We start from the raw sequence: 19,426 nt of genomic DNA, 5'->3' as shown, positions 1-19,426 counted from the left end.
GTGGAAGCAGAACCAGTTCTTTTCTTTCACTCTGCTGTTTGCTTGTGATCATGTGCCAGCCCAGGCTCTCTGCTGAGATGGCAGCATGAAGTTTCACTTCTCTACCTGAATTAGGAGTTTTTTGCCTCCCAGCAAGGACAGTAGGTGTCAAGGCTGACTAGGAAGGAATGGCCCAGGCACCCTAGAGAGTCACTGGTGTCAGCAGTGGGGCAATGCCAGCACTGGGGTGAGACCAGGCTACCATTACAGGAGGCTGTGAGCCTCATCATGGTGATGGGGTGGGAAGGGCTCAGAGACAGGATCAAGTTGTGATTAATGCAGAGAGGCTCCTACAGCGGCACAGGAGGCACCACAAAGCCAGACCTGTGTGTCTGTGCCATCCTCCATTTCTGCAAGAATGTGCAGGATGGAAAAATATATGTTTTTTGTGAGAAGCAAGGTGTTTCTTTCATCAGAAGCAGCACTTGGGTGGTCAGAAACTCAGCCTTATGCTAGGAATGACTTTGGGCACTTTTCATATCGCTACATCCTCTACTCCCAGCAGTGACAGTGCAACCACCTGTGCCAGGAAGGGAGGACACTCAAAGTCCCCCAGTCTTTGCTCAGCTGGAAGCTTCAGGCCCCTGTACCACCTCCAAGGGCAAGGCAGGATTACTCCTCTGCCTGTGTCCCCAAGATGGGGACATCAACCCTCTCCTCCTCCCAGGACCTGCTTATAAAGCTGCTTCTCTGAAACGACCCTCCCTGAAATCCAGGGCCTGAGGCACTGTTTTCTTAATAGTTGATGAGCTTTGTTCCCAGAGGCCTATTGTCACTTGTGTCCCAGCACCCTCAGTGCTGCCCCTCTTACTGGTGGTGTTGTACCGCACGCCATAGAAGTACTCAGGGCAGGGCCGAGCCACCAGCTGTCCCACGGCGCTGCGGGGCCAGCATGTGCCGATCAGGTCCACCGAGGCGTTGCACTGGGGACCTGCAAGGACAAAGTGCACAGGTTAGCAGAGGTCTCTGGGCCACCATGGGCCACTTCCAGGCTGTTGAAAGGTCAGGATTTGCCTGGAGAGCTGGGGCTGCTGCATCAGCTGGTGGGTCACCACAAGCTCAGCCCCCAGAAAACCCTCATGGCAGACACCAGATGGGGCCCGTGCAAGACTTGCAAGGGCTGGTTGAATCACCATGGCCATGACTTGTAGCAGTGGGAACAAAGCGACACAGACCCCCTCATCAAAGGAGATGGCCTTATAGCAAAAATCAGCCCCTTTTTATACCTTTAATCTCCACCTGACATAACTGAAACCAAACCGAGGCCTAACAGAAAGAGAGCACCCATTGGCTAGCTCAGTTGTAGTGCTGCTGTCCACACATCCTATCACCCAATCAGCTTCCTGCTCATACCCTGTCCATGTGTTCCTTCAGCCAATCAGCTTCCCACTCATACACTGCCCATGCGTTCCTCCAGCCAATCACAACCTCACTCTGAGCTGTCACTCAGCTGACTCTCTCCTCCCTCATAACTGCCTCTCACCCCTCAACCGACTTCCAACCCTCCAGCCTGCAGCTGTGTCTTTCCCACAGGGCCTTCCGGTGAGCATAAGGCTTAGCAATTTAACAATTGTAACCTCATATCCTACAATAACTATTACTCTGGTCCAGTCTAAAACTACTGGCTAAGCCAGTAAACTACTAAAATTACTGGCTAAGCTCAGTTCTGGCACAAACTTAGTTTTAGACCTGGCTTCCAAGTCCCCTGGCTCTGGTTTCCCAGCCTTGCTCCTTCCTTCAGCCATGATGTTGGCATCCAGCCCCACAACAGGCAATAAGCCAGACTTGCTCTTCCTCAGTGGTGTGTCCAGTCTGGTTCTAAGTCTCTCCAAACATCTCACACCTCCTGGCTGCAAAATCTCCTTCCCAGCCATTCCCTTTGGTATCTTCCAGTCTTTCCCGAGTAGAAAACTCCAAAGCTGCTTCTATTTCAGATTTCAAGGATTTGTGTGCTTTTCCCAGCTACACAAGTGTGCTAATGTAGGCATTAGGTAGGCCAGATTGCAGGCTTTTTAATGTATAATTTGTGTATATTTAGAACAACATGTACCGTAGCTAAATATGTCCCAGCCTGATCTCACAGTGAGGTCGGAAGCACAATGGCTACAATATCCATATACTGCAATCTAGGGTAAGCAGGAAATGGGTGAGCAGGAGATGCTGGAAGAGGCAGACTTCAGTCCAAAACACTCCTGGGTACCAGAGACATTTGTGCTGCTTGCACAGAGACATAAATTGCCACTTCCTAATACAAAACACCCCAATTCACAGCTCCTTGGGTGTGAAAACACAGCATTTCCCCTCCCCCTGGATTTGTGGTTGTTATTTGAACGCCTTTCCCAAAAATTCCTATGGATAGAGCTGGCTAAAGAGTGACCAAAGGAAAAAAAGCAAAATACTGTTCATGATGATGATGATGATGAAGGTTTTTATGGAGGAATATTTGTTTTCATCAATTAGCGGAAAAATTGACTCCTTGTTATTTTGCGATGTTCTCTGAGAAAATTTTCAGGGCTTTCAGTGTCTTCAAATATCTTAGCAAGGGAAAACAGCTTCCAAGCATGTGAGCTGGGGAAGCATCAGAGCATGGTGAGTGTTACCTTCTGCCTCCCATAGCTTGTAGGAAGAAATTAATTTTAACAATGACCTTTGTTTTAAGCTTTGCTAATGTGTAGGGTTGCTGTGGCAACATTCCCTTTACATTAACTGTTTTAAGCCTGTATTTTGTAGGAAACAAGGTGCCTTTTATCACATGTATGTCTGTGCCTTTCTGCATCCATTTGAATTTATTGAGCTCCTTTGTTGTTTAGACCCAAATTTGACAGAGAAGTAGAGGGTCACAGTTAAAAAATTTATGGTAACATTCATCCTTGTAAGGAAAAAACAACCAGTAATTACTTGAACTAAGGACAAAGTTAAATTGCAAGTGCTCTCCCTGTTAGCCACTGAGGTGAGAAGCTGTGTGAATGTCTGGAACAGGAAAAGCTTCACTTGGAGCAATGCAACACAGGATAATGGGGCTTGCACAGTACTAATGGCCACGGCAGCTCATGCACCTATCACAACCCCTCATGGGGACTGGTAGGGCTGGCCACAAACTCCATTTTCTTTGCATAGTTTTTTTTGCCTCAGTTTCCCTCCTGCATTTCAGGGTCTGTTCTGGGGGCAAACAAAGATTGCTCAAGGAGGACAAACAGGAAGAGTGAGTAATTAAAAGTCAGCAGGGCCAGAGAGCAACAATGATTATACTCTCCACCAGTTAAACAAACCCATAGCAATACCATTAATAACCAATGCAAGAGAGACTCATGGAAATGATGTAGCCAGACAGAGGTACATCATTCTGTGATACATCTGCTCCAGGCTGGATTGAATATCTTCACCTTTCTCCAAGGCACTTGGTGGTATGCTGGTTGGCACTCCCATTAGAGCATGACAGGATCCCACCAGACACCAAATCCAGTGGGTCCCACCGGTCCCACCACAGGGAAGGTGCGCCAGCATCACCAGGAGCTCAGCCCTGTTTGTCCCATGGGTCAGGGTGGTGCTGTGGGGTGACACTGGGGGGCTGCAGTCAGATGAGGAGATGCTCAGCCAGGCTGTTGGATGCTCCTGGACCTCTCCCTGTGCTTCACCCCCATGCTGCCACTGGCAGCATTTGGAGCTCTGTCCCACCAGGTTTTCATCTAGTGGGTGGCCACAATATTTTCCCAGGCTCACACTGAGAAAGGCTTGATGAAGAAAGCAGATGCTGCTCTTTCTGCTCTCTCCAGGATACAGAAAAGAGAGAAAAAACCTCTCCTGATGGGGAAGTGATAAGTAAAACAGTGAAGACAAAGAGTGCCACAAGGGCTGCAACATCCCCTTTGCCCAGCACAACTCCCTGCTCCAGCTCCCCCTGAATGGCACCGGGCTCCCAGCATTTAGAGCACTGTTTAGCATGGAAATGATGTGTGTCAGTACTAAATGCTTCCCTTCATGCTCGATGGCCCATCCATGTTTGCAAGGGACTGTTGTTCTCCAGGTTCTGCACCTGAGTGCTTTGGCTTCTCAGCTCCATTGGCAGCACAGGTTAGGTCTTTGCAGATTTACAGCATGAAGGGTCAGTGAATTTCCTACCTGCACTCAATTCCCCTAATTTGGCTTCTTCCCACACAGAAACATGGTGTTTGGAGGAGGAAGGAGCAGGCCCTACTTTGAGACATGGAATGTGGCACAGGGGAAGTCACTCCAATCCCTTCTCACCCTATTGCCTTTGTGTTGTGCTGCTCTGAAGCGTAAAGCTTCTTCTGAAGAAAAAAGTGTCTGTCCAGGGACTTACACTGAGACAACTATATCACAATAACTGTCTCAGGAAAACTGTAGCAATATCCCATCTGTTTCAAGAAAACATGCTTCTCCAGCCTGCTCCTACCACTCACAGAGACCTTCAGGATGGCTCTGAGCTAAAGCCACGGAACCGTGTGACACCTGGCAGGGTAAAGCTCTCCACTCCCAGCTAATCTGCCAAAAGATTTTGACCAAATGGAGTATGGAGCATATTTACCCTGGTCCAGCAGTACCAGACGTGTGGCCACAGTGCTCTTGAGTTGGTGCCAGGAGGTCTGAAGTATTATCATACCATCAAGCCATTGCTGGGATGCTCTGGAGAGGAGTAAAGCAAAGCACATAACTGTGCTGGTAAACACATCCTGCTTTACACTGGGCAGAACTGTGCACCAGCACAAAGTCCCAGTTTGCTGCTATGCACAGACACTCTGAGGGGTGGAAGGATGAAGCCTCTGTCCCATTCTACAATGCAAAGGGGCCAGGAGAGGTGATGGAAATCTGAACTACAGGCTCATTCCTGTGGCTGGGAGCGATAGGGTTATTTATCCAAGGTGTCTCAAGAGCCTAACAGCTGAAAGTTGCTAACTCTTATCACTACCTGTGCTGAGCTCTTCTTCAACCATAGTTATCTCTGTCCAGCCCTGATGTCCTCTGTGACTGCATTGCTGCTGCTGCCTCGAGCCTCTGGCAGCCTCACACTCGTCCCCTGTGTCTCTGCTGCAATATTTGCATTTGGCAATCAGGGTTTCATCTCCACATCTAATCAAAATACAACTCACTGTGATGTCTGATGCATCAACTGCAAAATTGCACAAAAATCTCTTTGTGTCTCCCAGGCAGCTCCACCAGAGTGGTGAAGAAGAAAGACCCATTTCACAGCTTATTGCCCCAAAACAGGGGCTGCCTTTGGGGGATGCTTTTACTTCCAGGTGCTGAAGTGCCAGGGAGGGGTGGCTGGGTCGAGCTGCAGAGTCACTCAGATGTTAAATGCTTGAGTAGCACCTTGAGGCATTGAGGGAAATGGCACTGGGGGAGAATTTATATTAACATGGGATAGAAATTGGGATGGTGGAGCTGTTTGCCTTCACTGTGGGCAGGGGGTCGGTGCTCAGGATGGCTGGGAGCAGCTGTGACTGCCTCAAAGTAGATCCTTGCTTACACTCTGCCTCCAGCACTACTTTCAGTGGCATTGGGGGCTTCTATTTACCTTTGTAAGACTCCAGTCCTTAAAAATCCTCCCAAGCATTCAAATTCCACGAATCTCGATGTAAAATAATTACCCAGGCTAATTAAGCATTATGATAGCTATGGGCCATTGTAATGAATTTTTGACTTGTTGCTATTCACCGTCACTGACTGTCCCCTCGGGTCTTTGCTGCTGCTCTGGAGAAGAATAAATAAAAGGCACCAAACCCGATGCATCTGCTCAATGCTGTCACTTATGATGATCCATGTACAGATTTACAGCATATATATATGTGTGTGTGCATATATATATATATGTATGTAATGTATATAATGTATATAATGTAGTGGGTTGTGTTTGGGGCTTATCTTGTTCTGTCATGAACCACAGAGTGTTTGGAGTTGTTCTATAACTAAGTGTGGCAGGAAGTCCTTTATTCCCTGGGGTTGGCTGTGATCTGGTGGTGGGTGAGTGAAACATCAAAATCCTTCCCTGGCAGTTTTCCCAGCAGAGCCTTCTAGTCTGGCTACAACTGAACAGTCTCTGGCAGTAACTTCACTGCATCCAGTCCAAAGTACAGTTTAACTGCTATAGCTGCTACTCACACTGGGACGTGCCAGGACACAGTTTCCTACTGGAGAACCTCTTCATCTTCCCTCTTCCACTACAGTAAAATCTGTGAATATCAGTGAGTTGCTGTTGACATCCCTGTTTCCCAGATGAGGGAGCAGAATGGCCTTACTGACACCAGTATGTATTTAAATCCACTAGGATTTTCCATATAAAGGAGAGTTTTGTTTCCCAAAACTACCCAGTACCATGTCTCTCCCTCAAGTCCCTGCCCAGACTGCATCTTTAACCCTTGCTCAGCTCCTCAAAATATTTCTGCCTCGGTGGGAGAGATGCCAGTGAGACTGAAAAGAGTCACTGATGTTAATTTGACCTTTATGAATTTAAATTCCAGACTCACCCCCGGGGAGTCAGTGAGTGCATGAAAGAGCAGTGGGACGAGGGCTGCTAGAGCAGTGTCAGAGCTTTGGGAGCTGAGCTGGAGTGGGTGGAAAGGCTCTTGGTCAAATTGTCACCTGCTGTGAAAGGTGTTACCGAACTTATCTGATAGTGCCTGTGAAGGATATGTTCTCATCACTCACTGCTTCCTAGCCTAAGGATTTTGCTGTATCTGGAACAATTAGATTTGCCTTATGTAATGCAAAGCTACACTCCCTTTCCCCCTTGAAAAAACCTTCAGTTAAAAACCCACAGACATTTCTTTTTTTCTGCTTAGCTTTGGTGTAATTTTTCTTTGCTTTAGGTGAACTGGCACTGGCATGAAATGTTTCTTTCCTGACAAGGAATTTTCTGTGCTCCCCTCTCTCTCCTGAACACACACACAGGACTGAGGATAAGAATTCATCATGATAACAAGCTTAAAGGAGTGGATCGTGCAGCCAGGACCGGAGGGGGATGAGAGCAATTGGGTGGCAACTCCTTGGGCTGATCCAGGCTTGAGAGCTACAAATGGCAAAACAACCCTTTGAGAGTGCTCCGAGCTTGTTCTGCTTGAGTGCTTTCTGCTGAGCTGCCTTGGAAAAGCCTCATTATTAATTAGCAAGAGGCTTTCCTATCTTCTCAGATTCTCCTTTTCCTCCCCAGGGAAGCAGTCCTGCAGCTGCAAGAAATGCTTTGCCCCAGTGGATGAAATGACCTTGTCCCTCCCTGATGGACTTCATGACAGGCCAAGAAGCAGCCGCACACAGACTGTGGGGAGTTGAAATCATCAGACAGAGAAATCCATGGTCTGAGTCAGTCCATGGGCTGGGAGCCTTTGGGACAGCACCTGTCCACACCAGACAAGGGATGCTGATCCTCATTGTGTTCCTTTTCAAGCCTAATCTGAGACTTTCATGGCTTGCAGATGTTTGGGGTGCAGCTGACCCGACTTCCTGAATGCAGCACATTGACCTCAAGTCCAGCCTGATATTCCTTCTTCACTGCTGCTGTGGGAGGCAGCTTTCTGATGGAGCATTCAGCTGTGCCCCTGTGTTCCAGTCCCAGTCAAAATCAGGGGCTCAGTGACAGGAATTTTTGATGGATACCTAGACTATCAAGTTGGAGCGTCACAATGACCTGAATTCCCAGGGATATCACCCTGCACTGGGGGCTTGAAGAAAGATGGGTAAAACCATGGTGATGTCAGTGCGAGGGGGGCCCCCAGCTGTGTAATAATTAGCATAGACTCCATGCATTTACAGAAGGCTGATCAATTATTCTTTATTAAGAATCCCATTGGTTTTTTATACCCTAGTTCACTACAGGTGGAGCTAATTGGTCCTTCAATCCAAACACCATCACCATTGGCTAATTAAGGAACTACCCTTTGGTAAACAAATCTCCATAACACATTCCACATGTTCACAACACCAGGTGCAGCAAGTGAAGATAAGAATCGTTTCTCGTTATTTTCTCTGATCTTCTCACAGCCTTTCCCAGGCATCATTCTGGGAAAGGCTGTTTCTCTCTGTGGCCAGAGAGCTGCTGCCATAGTAAGAGGGCAGGATAGGAGAGCTCTCTGAGGCTCAGGTGCTCCATGCCCTGGGATGAGAGTTTGCATCACCTGCACCCCCTGAGCCTGGACAGCAACAACCCTGTGTGCCTCCACCCTCCACACCACTGCTGTGGCAGAGATTTTCCAGCTCAGTGCACATGCCTAGAGAGTGCTGGCATCCTGGTGACATCACTGTCCAGCTACATATCATCTTTAAAACGGAGAGATTAAGGGACTGGTGACCCAGGAGAGGAGGGGAGCCCATGGTGGGCTGTGTTTTGGAGGAGGGATGCTGCACACAGGCATGAGGCAGTACCTGTCCATGCATCCAGCAGATCCCCTGATGAGCCACGTGCTGGGGGACTGCTGGGCTCGTGTTATCAGCATGTGTCATTTCCCAAGGGTTGTGAAGACATTAACAAATTAAGTCTTAGGGCCCTGCTGCAATTCTCATTAGCATCATCCTAACAACTCTTCATGTTAAATAGCTCAAATCAAAGTTTCCAGTTTAGTAAATATCCCTCCATAGGAATCACTGTCTCCATCAGGCAGGGCTTAAATGGACCCCAAGGACCAGGACTGGTGCTGAATTCCACTTCCCAGGCAGACATAAGACAATTAGTTTCACTTCTGCCTCTTGTTCTAAGTCCCCTCCTCCAGCTGGAAGTGGCTCTCACATGTCCCAGCCCCATCCAAATTAGTTGCTCAGGAATTGCAGGTTGCATGTGTAGAAACAATGGACAACTTGCAAATCTGAAGCCTCACATTCTCCCCTCTGCCAGTGAGATGGACACTGAGGTGCACTAGATCCTGCTTGTAATCATGTGGATAAATCCCCACTGAGCAAAGCCCAATCCTTGCAGAAAGCATCACTCAGTGCTTGAGGATGGTGGTGATTCCAGGGCAATCAATCAGCAAACCACAGCAGAAATTCTCCCCCCTTTCTGACCTCTCCCTTGGGCTTAGGAGGTTCCAGCAGTGGGTGATAAAGGCCATGAGCTGGGCATGAGGATTCTCTGGGACCTGCCTGCTGCCCTGGGTCAGGATTTATCACAGTTTAACTTGGCCAAAGACAGGCCCTTGCTGAGCAGAGTGATGAAACCTTCAGGGAGCAAAGCACATGAGTGATGACTAAGTTTCTTGTCTGACCAGACATCCAAGCATTGCCATTCCACAGGCAGCTTTTTCTGTCCCCCGGCTTTCTGCCTCTACCTTGTGGGCTTGGGAAGCTTCTTGCAGGGCAAGGCAGCCTGGATTTGGTCAGACACTGGATCAGCTGGTGCCAAGATGGGATTTGTTAAAAAGGAGCTGTTAATGCTGCTTTTAATAGGTGGTGAGCAGCCATCCTTTAGCTCTGGGTCCCCATGGCCACCTCTCAGTGTCCAGTCCTGTGGCCATCCATCACCCTGACAGAGAGTTCCTTGGTGCCTGCTCTGATTCTCATTCAGTCATGGAAAATCAACACTGCAGCATCCCAGAGCTGGGGAGAACTTTTCTCCTTGTCCCTGTGAACTGCACTCCTTCTCACACTTCTCCTCCCCCAAAACTTGTCACTGAACCAGACCTGTCACTGCTGAGGTGACATCCAAGTCACATCCTGAATATAGGCTAAAAGCCAGTTTTGGCACAAGCTCTGACCTGATTGGATCAAACCCATGTACAATGTTGAGTAGGAGTGGGCTGTCCATGGCCCTGCTGCTCCCACCCATCAGGGCTGAGCCAGCCCTGGCCATAGCTGTGTCCCCAGAAGCTCTTTGTGACTGGTGGCCTCCCAAAGTGCTCAATGGCACCTGTGTAAGAGTGCTGGGGGACAAAAGTTGGCTGAGCCCGGAGCCATGGTGGCCACACTGCACTGGTGACGTGGTTTCCACAAAAAGTCAAAACCTCCAGTCATCATCCCTGGGCAGAGTGATGGTAGAGGAGGGTGGAAATAGGGGCCAAAGTCCTGGTGTCCCTGGGCATGGCATAGAACAGGCAGCCAGCCCTGATGTCACTTTTTCCATCTCTGCCTCTGCCCAACAGACATTTCTCTGTTTTCATCTCCTGAGATCTGCACCTTCTACCTGCCACCACTGTCACTCTGCAAGGAGGCTGCAGCAGCACCAGCAGAGGGCTGTGATGCAGCATCTGCACATCCCACCTCCCCAGAAAGGATCCATGCAGCAGCAGATGAGCCCAGAGACACCCCTGACACCCTCTTGCAAGCACTGGATCGCCGGGGGTGGCTCAGATGGGCTGGGGACACTCACCAGTGAGGTTGGTGGCAGGCGGCAGACTCTCGCAGTACTGCTCCTGGATGGAGGCTGCAACCGGGCTGTCCCACAGGAGAAACGCCTGCATGGGGACAGAGCAGACAGGGTGGGGTTAGATGTGCAATATGCTGCTTCCCCTTCCCCAAATGCCTCCTTAGGTCAGATCTGAGCTTGCCCATGTCTGGGTGGGTACAACCCCCAAAGCTTGCAAAATGGACATGTACCATTTACAGGATGGCTTCCTAGGGAAACTGTGCTTATCTGAGCTGAAGGCTGGGGGACAGCTCTCTCTTTCCCACCCGGTGATCCTCTCCTGCCTTGAATACCCCCTCAGCAAACCCTTCTGCTCCTGCAGAATCATTCAGCTCCTGCTGAATCATGGAACCTCTGCTATTTATCATTTTAATCAACACTTTTGGGTTTACCATCTTTCAATCCTGAGAGCAGACAGGGGAAACATGATGAGCCTGACACCACGCTTGGGTTTTCAATCCCTTACTGAAATCACAGCCTTGTAAGCTGTCAGTGGGAAGATGTTCGTACACATCCTTAAGGAGATATGATCCACAGACAACCAGCTCTGGCTAAAGTATTTTTTTAGGAGAATTGTCAGCAAACACCAACCTTCCCATTGAGTTGGAAAGCACTGACCATGATCTACCCAGCTCTGCTAAAACTCTGCACAAGGAGTATTTTCGAAAAATGATTATTGAATTATTGTGCCTTTGCAGGAGTTTGGGGAAATTAAAAGTGAGAAAGGCAATTGCCAGGATGAAGGGATTGCAGAGATGGCAGAGGGATGGTGCTGTTGGTCTCACAACTCACCACAGTGCCAGATGAGGGGAGGAGGGGACCTGATATTTTGCAGAAAAGGGTGACACAGGCTCATCCCCTCTCCTCCACCAGCACTAATGGTGGATGAGGCTCAACTCCACTTCTTTCACCTTCAGCGAGTGACCAAACCCCTGGAGAAAAGTCACTGATTAAATGACAGAGCTGTGCCCCAAAAGACATCACATACAGATCCCTTGGGAAACAGCCCTGAGCCTGAAGGCAGGAAGGGCTGTACCTCCCCTGCTTGCAGGAAAGCTCCCAGCTCCTTGGGGACCACAACCTCTGCCTTCCCCATCAGCCAGGCCGATTCCTAGTGCCTGACTCCCCTTCCTGAGTGCCATTTACCTCCCAAAGTGCTCTGAACACGGAGAAGACATTCCTCCTCTTGTCCTTGAGCCATAGAAACACTGTCTGCCCTTGCTGGCATACCCAGCCATCCTCATGCCTTACCAAGGCATTAACAGGATTTATTCAGACACACAGACGAGCTCAGCACCCACTTGCTCTCTTCCAAACAACTGTTTACTGCCTTGGGAAGCTGGTTTTGACAGCAAGAAAGATGTCAGGCAGACGTATAAATGGAGCAGAGAGTAGCTGCCTTGTGTGACTGCTCCAGATGGCACAGAGGATCCGGCAGCTCAACCCTGCCCTGGTGCAAGAGCTGTTTGGAGCTCCTGGGTGCTGGTCCTGCAGGAGCCCAGCACCTCCTGAGTCTCCTTTCAGAACCTGAGACCACACAAACTCCAGACAGGGAGGAATCAAGGTGTAGGGAGTCTGCTCCCCTCTGTGTTGATGCCCACAGCTGGTGCCCACCACACCTGGGGGCTCTTGGCATTGGCAGATGGGAGAGAAGGGTTCTACCCAAAAGGTGCCTGGGATAGTTTGTGTATCTGAATAGGCTTTCAAGTGTTAATTGGATGTGTTTCTTCTAATCCCAGCCTGCTCCAGCCTGGTAGTGCCCATTCTCCTTCCAGACACAGGGAGAGGTCTTGGCACTGAGCAGCACATGGACCAAGCCACAGCCAGAGAGGGGTGTGGATGGAGCAGTCACTGGCTCTTTGCAGGCTTTGTAAATGAGCTGAAACAGCTACAGAAGGAAGAAAGAAAGGAAAAAAAGGATCCCCAAAACAGAACTAATACGAAGAGTTTTTTTACCAGGTTCTGAATCTTGTCTTACTGCAGTGTGACCAAAGCTCTTGATAGAGGCAGAGATTTGTCCCACTCCTGTCAGCAATTTGAGGGGAATAAGCAGGGGTGGCGGCAGCTGCAGGGGGATTTGCCCCAGTGAAAAAAATTCTTACTGCTGGTTGCTGTCTTATCTGTTTTGCTCTTTGTGGGTTAGTGCAAGCCCTCCATGTGCTTTTACAGAGAGAACAGGTCAGAGCTCCGTCCTTGAGGAGCTTCTCGTGCCAGAGCATCGCTGCTCTGTAAGATGCCACATGGTGCCCAGCAGGGCCCAGCCTGGCCAGGCTGGAGCCAAGCTCACCTCAAGAGCCCCAGCACAGCAGTGGGTCATGCTTGGGCCAGAGAGGGGCTGTGTTCCTCTGCCCTCCTGACCTTGCCTTCACACAGCTATGGCAGATCCTGCTCTGCAGGCAGGAACACCTCTGTGACCTCTCTCAGCCTGCCAAAATCCTGGAGAGCCTCAGCTGAGCTCTCACCTGTCTGGGAAGGAAGGCAATCTGCTCCTCTGGAAGCAGCCGCTTTGCACAGTGCTCACAGTTAGCCAGGGGAGCTGCTCCCACAGGGATGGATGATGGTTCTGCCAGGAGCTGCACGGGCCCCATGGGTGCCTGCACTGGCAGCAGCTTCTTCTCCATCAGGAGCCACCATTGTCTCCCCTGCTGTTGCCTTAGCATCCACCCAGCTCCCTTCCAGGCTCTGTAACATCCGTGTTTTATACACAGATGTGGTTCTGGTTTAGTCTTGGACCTCACGGAGCACCAGCTTCTTCCTTTCATCCCCACATTTTCTGTAACAGGACCAGCCCCTCCAGTCCTCACTGCACAGCTCAGACACAATACCCTGACACTGCTCCCATGTTTCCTGCATCCCACACAGAGCAAACATCTGCTGTGGTTGATGTCCCACCACCCACCATGCCAGGGCTGTCCCAGAGGGGAAACTGAGGCACTGAGGACCACCTGCCTCAGGTGATTCAAGCTGTGGGGCATCGTGTGGGACAGATTTCTCCAATCTGGACACACCAACCATGTCCTGGTGCCACTAGGGCTCCAAAAAAACCCCAGCTGTTCCTGTGCTTGTGACGATGGCAGGTCCCCTGGGCCGGGAGATGTAGCGTCGTGGACTAGGACAGTGTCAGCTCATCAGCACTGGGAGTCTGGCTGCTGCTGTGGGGGTGAGCAGCACAATCACACACACATGGCGTCAGTCTCTGTGACCTGCCACTGACCTGGCAGAAAAATTCAATTAATAACAATTAGGAATTAATGTCCCCTTGTGGTGCTTTTGCTCTCCAAAGCAATCCATGGATACTAATTAATACATTCACATCCAACTGCAATATCACCCCCTGCACTGTGCTACCGGAGACAAGCATGTGTGTCGTTCCCCCCCCCCCCCCGACCCTCACTATAATGTTGCCTCAGAAAAGAGGGGATCTGCACGGAAGGAAGGGCTGACAGCTCTGAGCACGAGATAGATGCCTTGTAGCCTAATTAGCAATCTAGGAGGTCCAGTGCCGAGGGGCTGTAATTGGAGAGCAGAGCAATTAGCGGGATTGAAGCCTGGGATGAAGCCTGGGAGACAGGGGCTTTGCACAGAGCTGGGGAGGGCAGTGCGAGCAGTGGACAGTGGTGGCCACCGTGACCTTCCTGGGAGGGGGGACAACCCCATCCACTCTGGAGTTGTCCTTGCTGTAGGGACCTCTCTGACCCATCAGTTCTGCTCCCTGGCTTGGCTGGGCTTGCTGCCCACTACAACACTTGATGTGGAAGAGGAAAGACCTCCTGGAACACATGGGCAGGGAAGGGCTGAGCAGCTGCTGCCCTGGACTTTTTCTGAGGCTCCCTGGGGCATTAGGCTGGGATGGAGTCTGTTCTTGGCTCTGAGCCTGCAGCAAAAGGTGCCAGACGTTGGGTGTTAAATACAGTGAGTGTTAAAAGAGCTGGATGCCAACTTCAGATGGCAGAGCAGCATCAGTGGTGTGGGGAGGGAGCGGCATGTCCTGCCAGGACCGCAGCTGGAGGCTGAAGGTGGCCTGCAACAACCTGAAAGACTGAAAGAGCTGCCCCTCAAATGTGCCTGGAGGTGCCTCCACCCCCCCCCATGTCTCCTGCCTTCACTGCAGGGGATCTCTTTGCCTTTGTCTCCTCTGGCTTCCAGGCACTGTTTTCTGCAGCTGGGGAGCTCCTTACCTGCTCCACCTTGAGGGCTTTCGCTTGGAACGGTTTCCAAATGAAACCTCCAAGCAGCATCTGGTCCCTCTTTACACCTCTTAGACCTGGCAGTAACCTGCTTTGCCAGCCATGACCTCAGGGTTCCTCCAAGCCCCTTTGCTGCCCTACCAAGCCCCCATTGCTCCTTCATTTCTCTTCCAAAGCCCCATCCCCAGCCCTGCCATCATCGAGACATCAAGGCAAAGCTCAGGCAATGGAACAAGGCTCAAAGCAAGACTTGTGCGGGGATTTTCCGTGGCTGGTGTTACTCAGGGGGAGAGCAGGCAGTGAGAACATCTCCCTCCTCCATCTGGCATTAAAATCTGCGAGTTTATTAATTTATCTATATTAGAGGGCCAGTCCCTGTGGTGTGTAAACTGGAGCTTTGGTGAGAGTTGGTGAGTGCTTTGGTGAATGCTTTCTTTGGCTTCAAAACTGTTCTCACAGACAAACAGTTTATTCTGTTTGGAGTCTCTCTCCAAGTGTGCTGGATGCAGATCCTAACAAAAGAATATCAATCAGGGCTAAATGAATGCCCTGTAAAAACTGATTTATGAGCAATTAAAGGTTTTCCTGGATTAAGCTCAGGTCTCCCTCGTGTGCCATAAATAATTCTGATTTCATTTATCTGTCAAGAGAGACATGAATTTTTGGGGACAGGTGAAAAAATGACTAATGGCATTTGGGTGCTGGAAACTAAAGGCATCATCAAGCTGGGGAAGGGCATGCAATCCATGCAGCTCCTATGGGATCTGGATTTGCAGGGGAAAAGGCTGCTGAGGAAGATTGGAGTGATGGACACAAGCAGGGGGACGGCTGTTTTTCTAAAGCAATTTTATTAAACTGTCCTGCAGATTGTACATGTGGAACTCCTGTGCATTGACAGATATTTTCAGTTTGGGATTGGATGTTTTTCCCTCCAGCTCTGTCCCAAAACCCTCATCTTGACTGCTCCAAACCCCCTCCTTCACCCATCACCTTTTTAGGGTTGAACATCCACAATTAAATTCCCCATGATTTTTTTTTCTGGTTTATTCACATTCACAGCTCAGGAAAGCTTGGCCACACCAAAGCTGCATCTGCCACTGCTTTTCCAGGGTGGATAGTGCAGATTTCAGGGTGGAAGAGGGACTGTGATCTGCAAAATACCAACACACTTTGCCCTTGGCCATTGGAATGGAGGCAACTGCTGCTAGGAGGGTGACTGTAGATAAAGCAGAGAAGGAGGGTCTCTTCATAGTTCAGAATACAGTTAGGGAAAAAAGGAAAACAACAGATGGGCCCTGGGTATGTTATTCCATCTTCAGAAAGAGCCACCCTCTCCTGAGTGACAGCTCTGAGGTGTCGGACAATGGCTCCTGGGCTCCGCTTTGTAGGGAGCTCCGTGATTTGGGGGTTGATTTGTGCTTTCTTTGGGTTCAAAAACTGTTCTCACAGACAAAGCCATGGATGCAGCCTCTCTAAACACTGCAGACTCAATTGCAGCTTGAGCTTGTCACTCACAGTGAACTTCTAGGCTAACCCTGTGCAGGATTTCGGGTGAGCAGAGCTGGATTTCAGGGCATGGTTGAGCTGGTGATGCAGGATATTCTGATTGTATTCCTCCTATACATCCTATGGTGACAGTGCAGCTATTCTGGGAACAGGCTGTGCCTTTTCCATTCACTTCTTTGCTGGAGATGCGAAACCACAGGGATGATTTCATACACACTGAATCAACTTCAGCTTTTAAGGAAAGTGAGGACTGGAAGAGATCCCCGGGGTCAGCACATCCTGCAACTGCAGCTCTGCATCTTATGCAAGGATTTGAGTATGGAAGGGGCAGGGGCTGCTTTTTGGGCTTAGTGCTGCTGGAGGTGGTTAAGTGAGAGGAGAGGGGAAACTATCCCACCCTCATCATCAATCCCTGATTTTTCATAAAATGCTTTTGCAGTTTTATAAGCCCCAGAAATGTAATTGGCTCCTGACAGAACTGCAGGTGGACTGGTTTATTTTTAATCACTTTTTTAGTTTGTTTTAATGACTTGCAGGGTGCCAGGGAGCACTTGGCAGCAAGTTTGGCTGCCTGTCTCCTAGTTTGTCTGTCCGACCTACTGAGGCATGTCTATTCAGTAAAGCAACATGAGCAAACCCATGCTAAAGTGGAGGTGCAAGCCAGGTGCATGGGGAACACCTAAACTGTGCCAAGCCAGTATCTGCAGGGGAGGTTTGTCCCTGCTGAGCTCTGGGTTGGAGCTGGGCTGCTGCAGGTCTCTGCACTCACAGGCAGGATGCTGCTGCATTCAGGTATAGCTGTTTGCAGGGATGCACTCACAGCTGGAGATTCATGGTCCTTTAGCCCATGCTGTCCCCAGGAGAGGGTTGGGACTGTTCTGGAAAAGTATCTGAGTTTTGAATGCGTGTATTTATAAGGAAAAATAGACAGCTTGCCTGCAAAGGGGGGGATGGTTGTAGATTGGCTATTTCTTTTTGAAGCCAGCTGGGAGAGGCTTCTCTTTGTCTGGTCTGGTTTTTGTGACCTCCCCCAACTCCTGGTCCCAGCCCCAGCACAGGAGTGGTCTTGTCTCAAACTCTGGAAGATTTGTGAGGACTTGTTGCTCCACCTTCACAAGGAGAATATCCTTGGGGAACACCTGGGGATGGCAGGAGAGTCCCCTGAGCCCTAAGGAGCTTTGACAGAGGATGGGAGCTGTGTCCCACACCTTTGGGCTTCTTTTGGACCACTTTTTGCTGACTGAGGTTATTAGGAGCTGTCATGCTCTCATGGCTGTACCCACCAGGACATGACCGTACTGCACTGGGTCTGTGCTGTCTCCACAGACTGGCCAAGAAGGACCTGGGCTGGGGGAAAAGATCCTGCCCTGTCTCGTCTTTATTTCTTACATCAGAGCCAAACAAAACCTGAACTAGGGAATGTAACAGCAAAAGAGCTCCCATAAATCCTATCAATCAGGCTTAGTGGGTTGCAGCAATAAGAGAGAGCAGCTGCTCAGAAGAAGAGTTTTTAGAAGCAACACCAACTAGGCAGGGGGTATCCTGGTGCACATCAGCTCTTCTCATCATTTAGTGAGAACTTTCCTGCCCAGAGGTGCAGCTGATGTGTGAGGTGCACAGTGGAGTGCATGGCCCACAGGGTACGAGCTATAGTGGTGCCATTGGGGAGGGCTCTCCCTCCACTTTACCTGCTGTTTTAACTCTGAAGTCCCAGCTGGGCCACTGAGACACCATTCTGCAGCCAGCCAGGCAGATTTGGTCTTTTACCCCTCCCTGACACAGAGGTTTTATCAAAAAACTGATAATTTTGTTTAACTGCCACTATAAGCTTGTTCAAATAAAATTCAAGATTTCACTGGAAACCCCTTCATCTCGTTTGTCCAGAGTTTGGGATTTAAACAAGCTTTGGGCTGTTTCCCCCCTTGGTGAGCCCTCAAGGAGGAGGAATATTGCTCCTGACAAAGCATTTGCATATTGTGCAGAGCTGCAAAATTAGCAGTGGCTACAGTTCCACAGCGAGCAAATTAGAGAGAAAGTCTTGTGCTTTGCAGGTGCAGGGTGGTACAGGAGAGGGTTCCTTAGAAAATTAATTATGGGAGGTACAGCTGGACTCTGTATTTGCATTGTCCACATCCATCACACCCCCAGAGTCGCCACCCCCTCCCAGCAGCCTGGGAAACTGGTGGCAGCTGGTTTCACTGGGAGGTGCAAGGCTGGGAGTTACTGGGAGCCCTGGGCTGAGCTCAGGAGGACCTGGCTGCAATTTTCCCCCCTTTAAATGATCCTTTCACTCACTTCAGCCCCCCTCCCCGATAGTTTCTGAGCATCACGAGCTCTTGCCAAGCCCCAGTACCTCGACTGGAGGAATTCTCCCGAGGGCCCTTTGTGTTGCGGTTTCTCTTTTTACTCTTCCCTTCAAAGAAATTGAAGTCACTGCGGAGAACGCGGGCGATGCACGGCGCAGGGGTGATGGGGAGGGGGCAGAAGGGCCCTTATGGGAGAAGAGGACTTAAAGCATCTTACCTGCAGAAGGAGGAGGAGGGCAGGACGTAGGCTGGGCACCATCCTCAGCTGCCCCTGCGCCCAGCTCCCCGGGGCATGGCTGGCAGCGTCCCCGCTCCTGCTGGGCTGCTTCTGCCGTCGGGGAGAGAATCCTCTGAGCTTGCAGCGAAGGAGCCTGGCGGGTCCCCGCGGGGCTGCGCAGAGGCTGCGGGTCCTTCTGCGTCCCGGTCCTGCCGTTTACAACCTCCCTGGAGCCGGTGCTCCGGCTGCCCACCTTCCAGCTCGCCTGGCGATGGGCTACATCCCTCCTCACCAGCCTCCCACTCCCCCTTCTCTCCCTCCTCCTTTCCCTCCTCCCCTTTTCCTTTCTCCACCTCCCTGGTGCCTTCCAACTCGATTTGATTTTTCCCCCTTTCTCCTTCCCTCCCTCAGCATCCTCAGCAGCAGAAACTTCCCACCAGCCCAGGGACCGCCCTGCCGGCTCTCCCTGGAGGGGGTTTCTCCTCTCCACCCCTCTCAGTCCCATCGTGCAGACGCTGTGGGGTCTCTCCTGCGGAGCCTGGGGGCTTCCCTTGTGTCTGCAAAGGGTTTGGGGCTGCAGTGTGCCGGGGATGAGGATGGGTGGGTGTTATGTATTTGGGGATCTCGCTCCAGGGCTGTGTCAGAGGAACTGGGACAAGTTTCCCAGTTTCTCCCAGGTTTCCCCCGTCAGCCTTTGCAGCCCCTTTGCAAAACGGATGTTGAACTCGAAGGGAGGGCAGAGCCCCTTTTCTCTTCCACAGGGATGGGGTGGAAGGGGTTTCAGCTCTGCCTTGTGAGGGAGATGCTCCCGAGGGAAGGACGGGGA

General features: G+C 50.5%; 1 protein-coding gene across 2 annotated transcripts in view; it reads right to left on the bottom strand.

The window, feature by feature from the left end:
- The window catches only part of CRHR1 (corticotropin releasing hormone receptor 1), a 29,065-nt gene extending 10,155 nt beyond the window's left edge, over nucleotides 1–18,910 (bottom strand). For both annotated transcript variants that reach the window (XM_054649793.2, XM_077190841.1), the window contains exons 1-3: nucleotides 18,601–18,910; nucleotides 10,349–10,433; nucleotides 851–970 (exon numbers count right to left, since the gene is read on the bottom strand). In XM_054649793.2, coding sequence (XP_054505768.1) covers nucleotides 851–970; nucleotides 10,349–10,433; nucleotides 18,601–18,642 — 247 coding nt within the window. In that variant the 5' untranslated portion in view covers nucleotides 18,643–18,910. The remainder of the gene's footprint in view (nucleotides 1–850; nucleotides 971–10,348; nucleotides 10,434–18,600) is intronic.
- Nucleotides 18,911–19,426: the final 516 nt, after the last annotated feature.

This window comes from Agelaius phoeniceus, chromosome 26 (genome assembly GCF_051311805.1).
Source record: "Agelaius phoeniceus isolate bAgePho1 chromosome 26, bAgePho1.hap1, whole genome shotgun sequence".
Classification (NCBI taxonomy): Eukaryota; Metazoa; Chordata; class Aves; order Passeriformes; family Icteridae; genus Agelaius; species Agelaius phoeniceus.
The sequence above is the reverse complement of the archived record's forward strand: the minus strand, read 5'-3'. Positions and strand labels throughout refer to the sequence as shown.